Raw genomic sequence first — 19,829 nt, forward strand, 5'->3', positions numbered from 1 at the left:
AATGTGAATGATCCTCAGTAAAAACTATGTTCATCTTCATCCACTGTTGTTGTTCAACGCGGTACATAACAGTTCGGTCGAAGGTGACTTGCCGAATTCTTGCAGACCGCGGTCCACGATGTGGCTCGAATTAACCCGCAATTTTCGAACAACTCCAACAAAGAAGAACTTTCCCCCAAGACAGGACCGATATGTAAGCGTTAAAACAAAGAAACAACACTTTTTTCCGTCCGTATGTCTGATATGCGAAGCGAATTAGTTTTCAGCACTCAAACTAAAAAAATTTTCTTCACTCCCCGCGCGGAGATGGCGTGTACTCTGTCCCACGTGACTTAACTCAGCCAATCGTATTGCTCAGTTAACGACCTTGGCGGGAAATGCTCGTGACTTCGCTCGTGACATTTCTTCCGGTGTGGTCCAGCAAAAAATGAACAATTAAAAGTGCATCTTATTTTGATTACTCTTAACCGAATTCTGAACAGAAAATTGAGATGAAATCGCAAAGCAACTATTTTCTGCAGCTTGAATACAAGCGTCTCGAAAGATCGCGCGATCATCATCGAATAAAATATTCATTGGACTTCTGTAGAGGTGAGCCAGTCTTATAAAGCAAAAGACAGCGCTTCATCGCCAATAATAAAGTACTTTTATCATTTGTCTTTTGATTACGAAATTAATTTTAGAGTAACCGAGAATTAAAATACAAGGTAAGTATCTTTTGTAATGTTGTATGTTTTACAATGGCCCTAACGTGACACCTTATTAAAATGTAAAATACATGTTAAATATCGTTTTTTATAGGGGTTTTAAAATTGTTAAAGAAGATCGCAGTTAAATACTTAACTTGATGACTAATTAACTTAAAAGAATGAATTAAATACAAGACACCAAATGAACTATGTACTTTATACGTATTTGACTAATCAGTGGAAGGAAGGTACTGGTTATAGATAGTTCACTTAATAGATATTTAACGCTCAAGCATGAATTAAATACAAGACGTTAAATTAAATTTGATTTAAAGGAGGGTACTTAATGGGTATTTGAATAATCCTCAGAAGTACGGCACTGGTTAGATACTTCACTGAATAGATATTTAATGCTCAAGCATGAATTAAATACAAGACGTTAAATTAAATTTGATTTAAAAAAGGGTACTTAATGGGTATTTGAATAATCCTAAGAAGTACGGCACTGGTTAGATACTTCACTTAATAGATATTTAACACACAAGCATGAATTAAATACAAGACGTTAAATTAAGTATGTTTTAGAAAAGGGTACTTAATGGGTATTTGAATCGAATCCTAAGATGTAAGGCACTGGTTAGATACTTCACTTAATAGATATTTAACACACAAGCATGAATTAAATACAAGACATAAAATTAAATACGTTTTCCTAAGAAGTATGGCACTGGTTAGAAACTCCACTTAATGGCTATTTTACCATTAAATATAAGTTAAATACAGAACAAGTATGAGTTAGTAACTGTATTTAACATGTATCGAACAGGTCTTGAAAACATTAAAACTTAAGATACATGTAAAATACTTCACAAATACAAATTAAATTTTTACAGGTATTTAACAGGAAAGATGAAAGTGTTCTAATACAAATTAAGTAGCAAGTATTCATTGTTCAAATACATATGAAATACCACCAAGTACAGATTAAGTATACTTAAGGTAGGGATTAAATATTTTTAGTTTCTTAAGGGTTCTTAATTGTTTCATTTGAGAATACAGGCAAACCCCTATTAAGCGGCCACCCAATTAGCGGCCAGTTACTGAGTCCCCAAACTATTGTCCGTATATGATACTGTAAATTAAACACCTTTTAAGCGGCCCCCTCCACGCGGCCACCTTTCTGCCTTCCCAATGAGCGTTCTTCTATCGTTTTTAACCCCTGTAGGCCATTTTCAAAAATACCATAATACTCTTTGTTGTCCCTCCAAAATTTTGCATAAGCATTGTTTTCAATTTCTCTTGCTGTCCCAAGAGAAATTGAAAACAAAGCTCATTTGGCTCTGTTGTTCCTTTTCACGTTATTTTGTATTGAAATTGAAATAACGTCACCCTTTTAAATGGCCTTATGCTGATTCCTGACGAACATTTCCAAAAGGCTGGCCGCGTAATAGGGGTTCTACTGTACACGCAAAAGACTCGGGCTTCGTGCTTCATAACGGATTTGCAAACACCTGTATAGCTTTTTCTAGGTGTTTTTAAGCTTGACACAGAACATCGTAAATAAAAAATCTATGCTAATCAACATTAGATATGCAAACTACCGTCACGGTGATTTTTTTCTTTTGTGTTTTAGCTTGATAAATTATCATTGAATTTGAGGACATTCACATGATCCCAGCACCTAACGAGGAAATTCAGTCAAGAGCCTTGGAATGGTAATTGTACTGTTTTCGTATCGTTTACAGCCTTTTAAAGGGATATTTTGTGAAATCAAACACAGCTAAATCTCTTCGGTTTTTCTAGCTGAATATTTAAGTGGCAGAAGTTAAACCATTAGGGAATAAAATTCTATTACCCGCATTTGCGAGCTGTTTTTACCTTTCCGAAAATCGTAGATGGCGTATTCCCGTACCCAAATCAACATTTTTACCGCTCCGAAACTAACATATGTTATATTTCCCATATTGCGAAGATTCGAGCTGGGATTTCACTAACGAAAATCTGAGGGGATAACAGGCCTTCCGAACAGATATTGACCGAAGCGATCCTTTAATTTGGGTGCCCCTGACATGAGTTGCTATCAGTGACATTCTATTACTGTTTCTTGTTATATTTCTTCCACTGATCCTTGCCATATCGTAAAGAAAAAAAAAACATCTTACCTCATTTTAAGAAACCCAGGAACTGTTTGATGGGGCGACACGAAGTCAATTAAGCAGTGCAATCAGTGAAGTCAATTAGGCAGCGCAATCGGTGAAGAACGTTTACAATGATGGGTTAAATTCCCCTGGGAAATTATTCTTAACAAATTAGTTCCAATACCATTTGGAATCCGCGTTTCTGATTGGGCACAAACTTCGTGGCATTGCATTGTTTGTGCCCTGCCGGTTAGCTGCATCTGATTTATTTTAGGATATCATCAATCAATTACATTCAATTAATCACAATCGCTCGTCATTCCTTTTTTGCCTATGTGCATTTCAATTTATCAATCTCGCACTCCACACCACTTAGTAGCCATCGCTTATATATTTCCTGTTTGACGCGACATGTAAAGCCTGGTTTTCACTTGCGACGCAAGCACAAGCGCGAGCACAAGCGCAATCACGCAAAAAAGGGCAAATTTTGATCCTTGTGCTTGCGCTTGCGTACAAATAACGAAATGCAATGCGCTTGTGCTTTTGCCCGGGGGGGGGGGGGAATAATCCCATAAATTTCGGATAGGGGTGTGCCGCCAAGGTTCTTAAACCCTGACCCTATTTAAGGATAAAGAAAGCGAAAATTGATACCCTTTTTAAGGCCCAAACCCGAAAAATGACACCCTATTCAAGGGGAGGAGAAGCTTTCCGCGACGACCAAAATAACGGCTAACCGCGCACGGCAAGACACAAATCTTTATAAAATCGCTTTACTAATACCTGAAAAGAAAATTCAGTTTTAAGATACCTTTTTTTTCGTTTAGCTGGGCGTTTATTTTTGCTAATAGAATATAGGTACCCTATCTAAGGATCACACCAGGAACACAATGCCAAAAGGAGCAAAAATGATACCCTATTTAAGGACCAAGAATCTCAAAATCCATACCCTATCGGGCGGCACATACCTATATAGGCCACATATGGGAGTACCCCCCCCCCCCCCGGGTGCTTTTGCTTGAGTCGAAGCCGTTTTCACGGTGAAATAAGAGCTGTTATCCTTGCGCTTGTACTTGCGCTTGCGTCGCTAGTGAAAACCAGGCTTAAACAAGAGTCTGACAGAATTTACTCAAGCATTGTTTAGAAAATGTAGCTTTCGCTATATGAAGGGTATGACCCCCTCCCCCGGATTCCCTGCCCCCCGCTTTTTTCCGCGGAGGCTTAACTAGTAAAGGAAATAAGCCTGGATCAAAAATGACATTCCGTTTTGCCGAACTAGTCCAGTCATTTTACTAAAAATAATGGGTCAACCTGCAACTAATTGCAACAGAAGAAATTCCAACGGTTTTTGACCGAGAAACTTATCGTTAATATCATATCAAAAGTCCCAGAAAATCCCGGCAGGGAAAGTCATTGAAAAATGGGTGTTTTTAGAAGCTCCGAAACACGTTTTTAGAGATGCACGGAAACGAGGCTGAATAAAGCTTTTCCAAAAAAGCGCGTGCTTATATCTTAAAAGTCAAAAATACAACAAAATTTGAAACGATATCTCAATTGGAAGGTTTTCTTATTTTACAAATCAAGTAAATTTGTGATATTTCATTAGTACACAGCTTTAATTTTATGTCTATTTTAGTTGCTTGCCGCGTAAAAAAGTCTCAACCCTAGCCTGTGTATGGAACTGAATGACTTTAAGTAAAGTTGGGTTTTTTATCTGGAGCGATTTTTTATTTTTTTAATTTTTTAATGAAACTAGTTGAACTGTTTAAACCTTTCTTCAAAAATAGTGATACAATTTAAGGAAGCTTAATTTTCGTGTAGAAAGAGAAATAAAAGCGTGAGTTGGCGTGAGATGGAAGTTTTTAACTCGGAGTCGTGTATGAGACTCACACCTGAGGCGGGTGAGTTCGCAGGTATAGTTTGCTGTGTTTGACGCCTGCAGAGATTTTAATCTCCATCGAACAAAATGATTTAAGAACTTCAATGTTCTGTGCTCCGACCAGGTAAGTGTATTCTGAGTTCTCTTCAAGAGTAGTTTTTTCTTTCAAAATGGAGAAGTTTCCCTTTGCTGACTCATAGTGTATCGCATCCAATGCACTGTTTCTAAAGCGATTCTAACGAGTTTTCTGCGGCTACAGTATTTCTTTAAGTCTTTCAACGCAGTTGAAATGCGACGTATTACATTCTGGTTTCAAAAATATTTACTAAAAAGCGAGATCACTGCATACAAAGCTGCAGTGAGTTAAAATAAGAACAACGTTATCCTTTCTTCTACTTATAAAGAATGATATGTTTCCGAAAGGTTTTAAACCCGAATTTTTGGGCGAAACATAGAGCGTCTATAATAATATTGCAAGTTTGACACAGTCTAATTTATATCCTGGTTATTTTTAGACCAGCAAGAGCCTAAAATGGATGAAATGTGTTGTGCAATTTGTCAAAAATAGTATCTCTCCGTCTGAAGGGAAGTGAAGGTATAAACCGCGCAAGCGCAGAGCGCAATGACATCCAAACTATTCCCGGTCAAAAGTTATACAAGGCATATCGCCGCACGTATTGCCACCCTAGTAACATTGGCCAAGCCAAGAAGCAAGAAATTGCAAGCTCAAGTTAACGTCGATCATTGGATCGCAAGACTGAAAAATTCTTTAGCTTTAAAACTGACTGTTTCTACTGTGGTAACAAAATTGATTTTGAGAAGCAAAAGAGAAAGCCAGGAGAGGTGTTCCGTGTGACAACCATCGAGACAAGAGAGACTGTGCTAGACACATGTTCTGAAAGGGGGATTCTTGGGCTGAAGTGGTACAGGCGAGAATTTTAAATGTCTATGATTTGCCGGCCGCCGGTGCTGTTTACCATCAGCCATGCAGCGTCAACTTCAGGACCGAAAAACAAATGCCAAAAGTAATCAGTGCGTCAGATCAGCTGGATAGTAAGAAAAGAAAAAACGAAGCTTTTATCAAAAAGGTAAACTTTCATAATTACTCTCATGGATCTAATGGAGGAATATCTTGGTGACTCAGCTACTGCCGCATATAGCCACACCCATATGAAGGCAAGACTTCAGGAACACTGGCGATCAGATTATTATAACCGAGATCAACGAAAGCCAAATGTTGTAACATTTAGAAGTGCTGCATCAGCTATTCTGCACGAATTTCACTCACAGCAAAAGAAAGTTGATCTGGTTTCGGACAAATTAAGTATTATCAGAACTCGGCTGCCTCAAGGTTGATTAAGAATGACATCAAATTGCTTAAAACATCTAACGAAGTCTTCCCTTCGATCGAAACAGAAGCTGAGGAAAACGTTGACTTCCTTCCAGCCACTAGGTTTTTGAAGGGTATTCTGGTTGGTTAAGATAACGTGAAGTTAGCATCAATTGGATAGGCTATTGTTCAGACGGCGCGACCTAGAGTGATTCTTGCGCCTTTACACTGAGTTTGTTTAGCAGTGCAGCTTCATCAAAACTTCGCATCGAGATTTCTAATAGACAACCTTCTTCGCAACGGCTTCTTTTCTTCGTACCAAGAGGTACAGCTGTTTAATCAAAATGCTGCATTGAAACAGAGAACTGATAAGCCCGATTATGACGGAGAGTTTGCTCAGTACATAGCTGACAATGTGGACCATAATCTGCGAACCCTTGACGGTAACGACACCTTTCATGGCATGGGCATGATTCGTATCATCACTCCTGGCACTAACCGAAAAAGAAGCGTCCCGAGACGAAAGTTAAGTCCTCAAGACATCTCAGCAGCTGGAAACGTTGGAAATAAAGGAAATAAAGTACAATGACGTAGTTGTTTCAAGAGAAAGTAGATCCCACAGCGAATTTGGACATACTTTGGAAGAGGTTTCTGCTGTTTAGCACCACACGCCCAGCATGGGCTGGAATGATGCAAGCTGTCCACCGGGGTAGCCATCAGGGGAAGTCATCAATAACACTTCTACTGATGATCGACCTGAACCCAAGTGAAGTCACATGTATTTCCTCCACTCTGAAAACATGCGCGGCGCCACAACATCGCTAACCCCATCAAGATTTCGATGATAGCGATGATGACGTTGATTGACACAAGAGCTGGAAGAAACTGTGAAATTCGTTTTCAGTTCACAAACGATGTTCTTTTAGAATATTTCACCATTGTGAAAGATATATTTATTTGTTGGCTCGCTTGCAAAGTTTTGTGCGACCCATAAAAGGATAATAAACTATCGCAACTACCATTTTTGGTGTAGACCGATTCGCTTCACAATTGAAAATTTAAATATAATGAGATTTATTTTGCTTATTGAATACTTTTTGATTAATTTTTCCTCCGGATGAAAGTTTTCAAGCATATTTAAAGTATATTTCATGGTTTTTGGATGAAATAAATGAAATTCTGGCCATAAACAAGCATAATAACAGAACTTCTGTTTTGGAGCCTCGTTTTCATGTTACGCAAAAGCACGACTTAGAATCCGTTAAATTTTCGAGATGTTCCCATGCATGGATCCTTTGGGACTTTTAGTATGTTGATCTAGAGACTTATTCGAAATGATTTGCGGTCAGAAAGCTTCTGTTGCAATTAGTTGCAGGTCCAACCACAAAATGACTGGACTAAACATTTGATAGCAAAATAAGTTCTTAACATAGCTCTCTGATTGACTGTCTGTTTGGTCAAAACACGGTTTGTGTACACTAGTACATGGTGAATGATACAGGTTTTCTGATATAACTAGTGGTACCTATCGGTAGAAATGCCAACGAGTACAATGGGAGAGAAGAAGGGAGGATAATTGTAAATGTTTGGCTGAAATTACGCTTTATGATTTTGGTTCGATCAATAAACATTTCGCGTTTTCTTTGAAAACCTTGAATGTTTCTGGAATAAAATGCGATTTTGTGAAGGCTATAAATAAAATGAGAAAGGAGTTCTACATGATACCAAAGTAGTGAAGATTTAGTGAGAAAGTTTGTAAAATCCATGTTATTTGAGAGTTTCAAGCCACTGTTGTTCGATGCCGCTATTTTGGAAGTGGCTATGAGCCACTGAACTTGGAAAATAAATTACGAACAAAAAGCAAACATTTACAAAATTTGTCAAAACAAATCAATTCAAACTTCCCACACTGCAGTAAAATCAACTCAACACATAAGTATCCAAAAAATTTGAGGTTTTAAAAGGTAAATCCCTGATCGGACAAGTTGCGTGGCCAAAGATGGAACAAGTTTATTAAAATATTTTATTATACCACCACCGTTCCGAGAATAATTCATCACGCACAATGCGTGATGTTTCAAATGTCACGTTGTTTTGTTGCAGCTTTTAGGAAAATTAAACGCCCGGTTGCCCGAGAAAAAAACGCCGGACAATCCAGGAAAAACATGAAGTATAGGGCATTTATTTTCTAAATTCGAGAAACGAAAAAAAAAACTCTAAATAGCTCTCTTCTGATCCATAAAATCACCACGAAACCAAATCCGTGTTGTTTTCTTAGCCAGACCTAACTTAATTACGCATGCAAATTTGTATGACTTCGAAATTTTCGAAGCTTTGGCAATTTTGAAGCTTTGTAATGCATTTCTTTCATTTATCTTAAATGAAATTAACTTCTAAACAAAGTTTAATTCCAGTTTCTTTCGTATTTCAATGTCTAGTTCGGTAATTTTGGCTTTTACAATCGAACAGATTTGAAATCTCTTTGTTATCTGAGACGCATCTTGTCTGGGAATTTTAGCCAATGCATCATGCACGCGCTGAACAAATTAGTAGCGCGCTGATTGGGCAAACTACAACAAAGTGTGCACGTGCTGAACAGATTCTGCTGATCAGATTGGCTAAAAACATCAGACATTGTGTCGTCACGATCTACCTTACATTACATTACATTACTTACATTACCTTTTCATTTTGGAGCGTTTGTGAGATTTTTTTCGCACATACAAATCTTCTCGCGGCTCTATGATCTGCCGCCTCGTCAGGCCTTCTGGTCTTCCAGAAGGCCTGACTCGTTGGCAATAACGCAATGATGTGATTTCGCATGATCGACCTCAAATGTTATCCGATTATAAAAATCATTGGAAAAATAATTTTCACGATGGAATCGCATTGAGTAGTTGATCGCGACGTTTCGATTAGGTTCAGGTTTGTTTACGTGTCGCTATAGCAGCGAACCAACATAGTACAAATAGCTGAACTCGACAGCTAATTACTTTTACCAAGATACTCCGGTAATTGAATTACACTACCATCCTAACAGATTACGACTACAAAAGCTCAGTAACATAAAAGGAACCTTCATTATTTCCAGCACGCCTCTTTGTAATATCGGATAAACAGTACTTACAGTAAGTACCGGTAAACTGTTTTTCCAGCTTATAAGCTGCTGTTGGCTTTTTTAAAAATACTTAAGTTATTACGGTTAAACAAGAATGAAATACGGCAAATTCTCCGTAGCACTTGTCCGCAAGTGCGAATGGCTCCTATTTTACAATCTCTTGATTAATCTTTTCATCGACCCTGACGACAACCAACCAGCGTTGGTATCGAGCAATATGTCAAAATGTTTAGTTGACTGACCCGCCTACCTCACACAACAGCGAACAATGAAAATATTTTAAAAATCCCGTCTGTTGTGTGGGCATTTTGTGTCCAGACCTCCAGACATAAAATGCGTACGGTCTCAGAGGAGCATTCAGTTGGCGGTGTTTTCGCTTTGTAGAAGAAAGAAGGAACAAAAATTAATGCGGCCATTGTCACTGAGAAAGAACTCGAAAAGAAAAGCTTTTTTTTTCACTAAACACATCAAGCTTTTTAGTCCCTTTTTAGTCGAACTTCACATTAGACGAACCAAACTGAGCGAATTAAGTTGACTTCGTCCGACTGAATTAAGATCAACCAACACGTTCTATCCGTTTGCTTCAGACAGATAGAACCGGTGTGAAGCTCGACTGTGGGAGAAACGTCAATCTTTTCATGAAACGAACTTAATGAATAAATTTAAAATTTGTATGACAATGTATTGTTATCCTCGAAATATTTGTTCTCGCTGCTCTGAATTTCAGTGAACTTAGAAAAAGTTAAGTGAACTTAAAAAAGCGTAAGAAGTTTTGAAAGCATATTTCGTTAAACGTTAACCGTGAAACAGTGATTCCAGTGGGAATATAACAAAGAATTCGAAAACATAGATCGGATTTTTTATGAGCTAACACCAAACGGTTTATAAACAGTAAGGGAGAACGATTCACGGACTATTGGATGAGCGCCTACATAATCACGGTTCGCAAGAAATTTTTATAAGAGTCGGTGTGTCACGGTCCAGCCATTGGTTGTTTTTTTTTTTTTTTTTTTGCCCGTCGCATTCACAGCGCAAAATAGAACGCTTTCATTTTAATTGACAAGGAAATGATCGTCTTGAACGAAAACAAAGGTTTGTGTATGTCCCTTTGTAATCAAAACTTTCGAAACATCTAGATCTCTATTATGTCCCAACCAACAGATTGGTACACTATTGTTGGTATTTTCCAAACATTATTCGAAAATATTTTTGTTTTAATTAGCATATAGTGTATCTAGTCGGCCGTTTTTTAAGACGGTGAGTTGAAAAGTTTGCTTCAGCTTGTATAGTGTTCCGATTTCCTTGAAGGTAAGTCCGTTTTATTAGGTGACTTGAATATGAATTGTATCTATGGATTCCCGATATCGATTTCTAAAGATTAACAACGCCTAGAGCAATTTGATCTTCGAGTCCGTCAGTTGGATACGCATGGGCTTTCAAAACAATTATTCTAAATAATACACCGCAAGTAATCTACAGCTTTCGCCTCCAGAATTACTAAAGGCTATTTAAGTATCTTGCACGTTTAGCGTTATATTTCCCGGTATGTAATAACAGCGTCGAATACTTCAAACAGCAGTAACGAGCTGTAGCGTATTATGAAGATTCACTGGTCGTTAGCGAAACCACTCGTAAGCGAAACGACCGCAATTCATTGGGGTCGTACGTCCCAAAAAACTGTTTTTTTTTGTTCTTCCTTGACCGCAAAAGCTCTCGTTTTCTCCTAAAGCCTTAAACAGCCATAAATTCTTGACCGTATATATATAAACAGCCAGATAAAAAGGAATGTAACCGTAAACCGACCCTCAAAATTGGCTTAAGCCGCCAGAGTGTCCAGAGTATAACAGTTCCTCGAAATAGCGAAATCGCTTCTCAGGGAGAGAAGTTCCAGGACAAATATTCTTAATGATTTAACTTCGGTTTTACCTTCAAACGGACTTAACCAATACCACTTCCACCATGACTAAATTTATGGAAAATTTACGGGGCTTTTCTTACAGATTCAAGAAACCCATATTGAACCCATTTTTCTAGCCTGCGAATACAGCCGCCTCTCATTCGCTTACGCTACTATCGCGTTTTGCACGTAGTAGCGGGACCAAGCCCCGGGGGGGGGGGGGGTACTCCCTATAATGGCCTATACGGGGAGGCTCCGCCCGAAAGGGGTACCTTTTTCAGGCTTCAGGTATATAAAAGGGTAGGGATTTCACAAGTTTAGGTATATGAAAGGGTATGTAAATCCGTGTTTTAGGGTTTTAAAAGGGCCTTGAATTAAAATATTTGAACAGACGCACTTTATGACTGTATTATTTTAATTTATAAAGCGCAGCATGAAAATGACAAGAAAACGTCCTGTTCTAAGTCTATGCCATGTCTTTTAGGTATATGAAAGGGGTACCTTTTTTCAGTAAAAGGTATACGAAAGGGGTACAATTTCTGTAAAAATGGTATATAAAAGGGTAAGGGGTAAGAGCTTGGGGCGGAGCCTCCCCGTACAAAACTTTTTTGAGTGCCCCCCCCCCCCCCCGGGGACCAAGCAGCTTGCGAGCAGTGTTGAAAGCTCAGAGAAATTTAACAGTTTAAGGTTTTTCGATACAGTTTTTTGCCGGACCAGTTTTTTATTATTCTCTGAATCGCGATAAAGAAAACCAGCAAAACTTTCACGATGTCAAGAGATAAGTTAACTTATTTATCGTTGCTATGGAAAATCGACTTTCACAAAAAATATATTCCATCAAACTTCAATCCAATCTGGTGTAATTTTTCATATCGATCCGAGTAAGGGAAGACTGCTTTATGGGCAATTGAAAGTTCATAGTGTTACGTATGGTCCGGAAAAAACTAAATCGAAGTCAGAAGGGTCAAAAAGGAAACAACAAAGATAAGGCACGCTGTACAAAACACACTAGCCCGCTCCTTACGAACATCACACGTAGCAAAACAAATCATCAAAACAACCTTGTCTTATTTAAATAAGCTAGGCAAGTCACAATAAATCGCGAAATGAATGGAAAGCACACAATTGGGCCATTCTGTGAAAAACGCACAATGGCAAAATACATAACACAAAAGAAAGGGTGTTTTCCATTAAGCTAAAGCATTCCGGAAATTTCGGTCCCAATTCAAATGGAAAGGTTCGTTTCTGTCCGTTCTGGCGAACCGGAATATTCGGCGCCACCTCTGGAGGTGGTCCACTTTTTTTAGGGTTTGTTTATTCTATTTGCAACCGGCAAATATACACACAACTTATACAGTGGTTATGCAGTTTTGTGTTCTCGAACAAGCTACGCGATTCGATCAGAGTCATGACTGGAATAACTCAAAACCTGCTCTTTGCTCTATCGGCAATACAGAAAGCTGTTTTATAGTCAGTCGCAAAAAAGTAAACATAGAAAGAAAACAATGTACTTAGCGTCTTATAGTAATCCTATTGTCCAGTATCTTTTTGTAAATTCATGCACTCAACCAAAAACACTTAAGGAATTATTAATTGAACTTGTTTTTATTCTAGCTACACAGCAATCTAACAAAACGCAATTGTTAATTTGGTTTTGCACTTTAGGGTCATGTAAAAAATAGAAAACCACAGTTGTTTCTAGTTTGCGACGGGATTGAGAGGACCAAATCCGCTTGCAGATATGGTCTGAGGGAACCAACTCCAGGGGGGACCAAATCCGCTAGGAAACCGGTCGGACCGAAATTTACCGTTCCATTTAGACAAACTGTTCAGTTTCCTTACTTAAGTTCAGTAGCGTCTCACAGATGCGGGGAACTGGGGAAAGGGATGCAAAATGAAAGGACACTTCCGCTCGGTTGGCCAAAACTAAGCGGAAAATGTCGGGCGCTTTCCATTCGACCAAAACTTCTGGTTTGAGTTTCCAGAAAATTCCAGTGCAAATGGAACAGCATTTTCCAACTTTTCCGGTTGACTGCACGGAAGGCAAAAAATTTTTGCATATGGTCAGGTAGTGCGTCTAATATGGAAATTTCTACGGTGCATTAAAATAATGCACTGTGACCGGTTTCGCAAATAAAAAGCATTCCGAGCACTGAAAATAAACTCAGGGACCTTTCAAAAGGCACACTACAAGCAACGGAAACGTCGCCAACCCAAAAAGTTTAATGAGCGATAATGAGCGTAGCCTGCACGCGCGTTATAAATATTTGTACATTTCTTTGCTGCCGCCTGCAAAACAACAACGGAAAGCAACCGAGTTCACCTAAATTTTTTATGCTTTTTACAAAATTTCCGGAAAAGAGGTCAACCTCGCAAGGTAAACCCAAATTTTCGAAAACAATTTTCGAGAACTTTCTGTTCCATTTGATTTTGCTTCTGGAATTTTCCGGGGTTTTCGTTTGAATGGTTCGCATTTCGGAAATTCAGCACTTTCCGGATTTTCTGAAAACTTTCCCAGGAAATTTCTGTACCATTCGTCCTTGTTCCGAAATTACTGGAATTTTTGGTGGAATGGAAAGCGCCCGTCGTTCCATTCTACAACGTTCAGTTCCTGTTGGTCAGACCAGTCGCACTTTGAAAATAAAATTGAAAAGCACCCAAATACCACATTGTTTACGGTCGGAGCCGATGTACTACTAATTAGACAGCTTTTGTCATCTTGGAAAAGGGATTTATATAATGACCCCTCGTGAATTTTATCAAGAAATGTGAGTCTGATTAATACCTCGAACGTTGGTATTGATCCATCTCTTACGTATACGTAGGACAAAACCCAGAGCCAACTATAAACCGAGAGCACGCTGTGATATTTCATGTTTCAACTATTTATAAAGTTCAGTGAAAGTGGTTTATTTATAGTTTTTGGTTTGTGATTTCGTCAAGTTTACTTGCTTGCGCTACCAAGAGAGTCTATTTTTAGACTACGAGCCTAATTAACCGCAGGTTCACATCAGCTTTATGGCTCCCTTTATACCGACCAGTGTAAACGTGGAGGCAAGCGTGGCCGAGTGGTTTGGGGCGCTGGTGCTGTAATCCGAAGGTCCCCGGTTCAAGACCTGCCTCTGCCAATAGCTGGACTTGTTTCTCGGTTGTCCCGAGTTCAAATCCTCGACCACACTTTGTATATAGCCTACTGGTTTGCCTCCTGCCAGTTGGGATTTTTAATCTTGTTATGTTCATTTAAAATCATTTGTTTCCTCTGTTTCAGTGGCATGCCTGTAAACTAGCTATCTCGTTGAGATATGAAGCTAAGTGCATGACCACTATAAACATATATTTATTTATTTTTTATTTTTTATTTTTAAACAAATAAATGATGTACAGTATGTATGTAGGTGTAGCCCGAGTTTTCTACGAGAAAACTATCGCTTATACAAAACGAGGGCGAGTAGTATAATTGTTTCAGAAACTCTAAAGGCTGGTTCTCATATAATCGCCCTGATCGTTTTTATAACTTCTGTCACTTTAAAAAGTTTTATTGCGATCAGGGCGATTAAATGTGAACATAACACGGACGATAGCTAACGTCTGAAGCAATTGGGGCGATCACGAGCGCTTGGATTGCCCGTATATATGGCGTTTTCTATCCTTTTAGCTTCTCTTTCCCCTCTTCTTCGTAGAACTGCAATAACTGAAAAGATAGGAGGCCACGAGTTTTGCTTTTTCATCATGGCTGCCATTGTGTTGGATCTAGGGCTAAAATGATTGTTTTTCGTCGGTCTTCGCCCTTACCAGGGATCGGGACGATCATTTGAGAACCCCCGATCGCTTTCAATCGCTTTGACCACCTACGATCATCTCAGTATTAGCAAACGATCGATGCGATAGAAACAATCGGGGCGATCATATGAGAACCGATTGAGAACCAGCCTTTAAGAATTGCAGTCTAAAACCTACAGTTTTATGCGAATAATGAATAAATAATGAATTAATTATCTAAAATTTGGATACGTTAGTCAATTTTAAGAATCCATTCTTCTTATTAAAAATAGAAGCGCGGATCAAAGTTCGAATAAAAAATTGAAGTAAAGAGAAGGCAAAGAATTGAATAGTTTTCTTTCGAGAAGTTTCGCAAAAGCTTTTATTTTCGTTCAAGACGATCATTTTCTTGTCAAGTAAAACGAAAGCAATCAGTATTTTGCGCTGAAATGCGACGGGCTAAAGAAAAACAACAACAACAACAACGGAGTCCGTGACTCGCGGACTTCGACAAAAAATTCTTGCGAACCGTTATTATGTTGGCGCTCTTCCTAGCTCTTCCTATACGCATGAAGTCCGTGAAACATTTCCCTTCAGTTTTATTTTTTATATAGACCGTTTCGTGTTACATCATACGAAATCATCTTTATTTCCGATTTTTTTGTCATTTTATATTCCCACTGGAATCACTGTTACCTTTCAACAAAAAATTCTTCCGAAACTTATGCTTTTTAAAGTTCACTCAACTTCACTTTTGCGGGAGCTCGGTTTAAATAGTGCCAAATAGCACAACGTGCCTCTGCGCAAGAAACGTACATAGTTATATCGCGAATGGCTTAGACGACCCAGGATAGCGGCACAAACCTCCAACTGTTTGATAGGTTTTTGCATATTTAATTATATGCTTCACGATTACGCGGAACTTTGAAAGCTTGCGGTTGAACTTGAGCGCACGTCGTCACCTCGGTGTAAGAACCTGTGATATTTTTCTTTGTTTTGGAGCTTTTGTTTTCCTGCTCTATATTGTTTTTGACGCTCTTTGTTGCTTTTTTCGTTCTAATTGTTTCAGGTCACCGGTGAGTTTCACAGGTTCTTACACCGAGGATGAGCCAAATTTGTCCAGCGCGCGAAGGAGTCGAAAGTGAAGCAATATCCCCGAAGCCTTTGTCCGCGAGCAGCACCACGCCTAGAGGTATGTCATGTTCAGGTTCGATCCTTTCCATGAGAATAGTATTGCTAGCATCGTTTATTGCACCCGAAAGCCTGCTTGAAGAAAGGCAATGTCGCTGGGGTTGTTTACTAAAAGCTGGGTGTTCATCACATGGTGGCGTCGATGGCCACTCTAACCTTGACCCCAGGGCTCAACCGCCGATAAACTAAAAAATATTGACTTTACAGCTGCCCCGCTGTTAATCTTCTTTTCTCTTTTTTGGCCTTAAGGCCAAAGCCCTAGCCGGCGGGGGAAATTAAAGGCCATAAATTTCATGCCGCGTTCCATCGAATTGCGGTCGTTTCGCCCGAAAGCCCGTACGCCCGGAGTCTTTTTGCTCGCACTTGTCAATTCGCCCAGACTTAAACTAGAGTCGTTTTGCCGGGACTTAAGATATCTTGGTTGATTGGAATAGTTAAGTGGCTTAGCTCAAATAAAAAACACAGCATTAAAACTTTTCCTGATCTTTGGCGATAAGAGTTCATCGTAGCACGCGTTTCTTGAAAGCATGCATGAATTATGTTTCGCGGGGAATTTGCTCTTTACTGTCTGCTGCATCTTACAAGAGGGAATATGTTCTTAGAACGCATGTTCAAGTTTGATGGGTGTCAGACAACGTTTTGCACAATTGATTACCAAAGTGAACTGCCAATAAATAAAATTTTATGCCGCCGCCAAAACTCTTTAAGTGGCGGTCTCTGTTAAACCAGTCCATCGCATTTCGGGTTTAAAAAAAGTTTTTCCTCAAACCGTGTCAAGTGAACTACGTACCTTAGGTTATACCTAACTGCAACGACTTTAAGTTTTTGGAAACTAATACGTTTTAAAGGTGTATTTTTAAGAGCTCTCAGTAGTCAAGGCTGTAAAAGGCCTGATTTTGAGTGTGGCCGGAGCGAAAAATTTCACAAGTTGATGAGGCCGCCGCTCAAAAACCATCAAACGCCAGAACGCAAGAAATTATTATTAGTATTCCCAAGTTAAATGGTCCTTCAAAGGTTGAGAACGCATGTTAATTTTGATATATTTTTATATACAGGGCAGTAAAAAATTTAAATATTGACAACAGTTTGATCGCTTATTATGAACATACAAAAGTATGGTGTATTCACCGGCATTCATTTCACAAGTTTAGACCAGGCCATTCTAAATCCCAACTGAATCCTACTAAACAGAAAAAAGCATAGAAATATCAAAAACCTTGCGCTTTTTATCTTCGTTTGCCACAGGGACTTCGAGCTTTTGGTGCTTATGCGTGCGTTTCACACACATTATGCAAATGGCGTTGCTAAACAAACGCCAATTATAAAAGAACCGTTTTTATTGTTACATTTCGCCATTCTAAGTCGAAAATATAAGACGGCCCACACAACTAAAACTTGTAAAACGATTTAAATAGCTAAATTTGCCGAATTACTGAGTATTAATATTTGCGTGCTTTTCAAGGGATGTGGCAGATATTATGCAAATTACATAGTCTGCAACTCTAAAAGCATTTTTTTCCTTTAAACTGTTTAATGTAAGAGAAGTTGTGTTTCATGCTGGTCGCATCTGAGCCGATTTGGACGAGAACAGCACGAGTACAGTCAACAGATAGCCTTGGGCATTACTTGACTTACTTGGACGTTCCTGGTGCGTAGAATGCATGCATGCTGATCGCTGGTGCCAGAACTTCGACAATGGACCAAGGCAGCCCCAGCAAATATTAGTTCCCCTTTTGCTTTATGTCACAAAAGTGGATGGACGCGAGATGGCTTTCTATTGAATCAGTGCATTGCACCAAGATAAAAAAAAACCTTAAGTGTCTATTCAAACGCCGCAAATTTGCGTGCACAGAAAGGGCGGCAGCTTGCTTCGAAATAAGCAATTTTTAATTCCCATTTGTCGTTAAGCACTTATAATCAAAGTTTGTATAAAACAAATGACACAACTGTCAGTAACATTTCTTACAAAAACTTTCCATGACATTAATGATTTAATCGTATTCATGAAAATTTCACCTCTCATCTTTGAAAAAATAAATATTTTGAATCGTTTCTGGCATTTTCCGAGGTTAAAATATTTTAAAATCGACGTTTCGATCAGTTTCAAACAGACTTTTTCTGGTTGTTTTAAAATGTTAACAATATGGCGGATCGTTTAGTTGTTCAGCATGGCAACTGCACAGGATGCATCGTGATCATTACACGACGTGTGTTTGATGTAATTGTTGCCGACAATTGACACAAAACGAGCACTGTAGTCGCTATTTAAAAATAATAAAAGAATAGAGCTAGCTCAAAGGGTAATGTAAACAAATCAAGTTGTGACGGCCAAAATATCGTTTTGCGTGCAAAGGTCTTTCTGAGGTCCTCAGTAAGTAATGAATTTTGCTTCTAAATGCAGCGATCAGTTATAATGTAACCGTAAGCTAAAATAAAATTGCAATGTAAAAGCGGACAGTGTAAAACGTAGTCTGCAGACCGGGGGTAAAACGAAGACTGAGGGTAAAATGCAGACCGAGGGTAAAGTAACGAAATATGGGTCACAAAGTCATTTTTAAGCGAGTTCAGGCTAAGATCGAACGGTTCGATCTTAGCCTGAACTCGCTTCGTGGTTTGAAGGAATGTACGTCGGAGAAAAAAGTGGTGATAAATATTTTTTCCGCGTTCACAACTATTTAAACGGCTTTTTACAGGCAGCTAACAGGCGCAGATTAAAGTAAAAGGTGCAAAGCGAGTGATAAACAAATTGAATAAACAAATAATGAATTGGCGTGACGTGGCGTATTTTGTATAAAATTCATTTCCGAAAGGACTGTAAACTGTAAAAAAAACCTTTTCTGATATAGGTCAACTGTAGACATGTTTGAGTTTGCTGAGCGCCTTGGAAACTTTAACCGCACATCCTACAGCATGATTCAAACACACTTTTTGGTGATCAACAAAAGTAGAGAATGACCAATCTACAGGCTTGGACTAAGAACCCAAACAAGAACCTGGTGTAGGTAGGACACACGGAAAGGTTTGATTCCCAAACATACCTACTCCGAGAAACGGAACTAGAGCAACCAAAACAACTCTTACGAACTAGACACTAGACAAAACCGCTAAAAAAAGCAGGGAACTGCGAGTGTAGGCTAAAACTTGAGCAACGTTGGACTCGTTGGACTAAAGAGTAACCTTGAATAACCTTGCTAACTGAAACACTTCACAACACCACTAAGAACATATTTTTTCTTCACGTGTTCACGCTTTAATGGAACCTGTCGGATAAAATGACTTTGTGGCTCTTATTTCGTTACTTTACCCTCCGTCTGCATTTTACCCCTGGTCTGCAGTCTGCAGTCTGCATTTTACCCTCAGACTGCATTTTACCCCCGGTCTGCAGTCTGCGTTTTACACTGACCGCTTTTACCTTGTAAGAGGCAACTGAAAAAAATTTGGCCTGAATTTTAGACGTCTTCCACTGGTCGCGTGGGAGAATTTATACAAAGCTCACAAATCGTCGATTTTTAAAGGTACATCACTCAGTCCTGTTAGACCAGTTAAACCTGAATGGTTCTTCGAAAACAAGCCTTATGCTTAAACGACTACAGATTTTGCATAGCACGTAATTGGTTTGTAAACTGATCAACATAAAACAGCGAAATACAAAAAAGTTCACTGACAATGTTTCTTGAAACAAGACCAAGCTTAGCAGACAACGTAATTGCATAATATTTGCCACGTTTCTTGAGCACGCAAAGATCAATACTTAATAATTCGCCGGTTTTAACCATTTAAATAGATCGAGAAAGTTCGAAGACGCTGTGGCAAAGGAAGATAAACTCAGAG

At 38.9% G+C, this 19,829-nt stretch overlaps 1 protein-coding gene across 1 annotated transcript in view; it reads right to left on the reverse strand.

Moving 5' to 3' along the window:
- LOC144652561 (MFS-type transporter SLC18B1-like) overlaps nt 1–17,686 on the reverse strand; it is a 34,134-nt gene extending 16,448 nt beyond the window's left edge. Inside the window, exon 1 of the mRNA XM_078512614.1 lies at nt 17,634–17,686. Within this exon, the coding sequence (XP_078368740.1) occupies nt 17,634–17,665 (32 nt within the window). The 5' untranslated portion in view covers nt 17,666–17,686. The remainder of the gene's footprint in view (nt 1–17,633) is intronic.
- Between the last annotated feature and the right edge of the window lie 2,143 nt (nt 17,687–19,829).

This window comes from Oculina patagonica, chromosome 4 (genome assembly GCF_052425735.1).
Source record: "Oculina patagonica isolate OP01 chromosome 4, crgOcupat, whole genome shotgun sequence".
Classification (NCBI taxonomy): Eukaryota; Metazoa; Cnidaria; class Anthozoa; order Scleractinia; family Oculinidae; genus Oculina; species Oculina patagonica.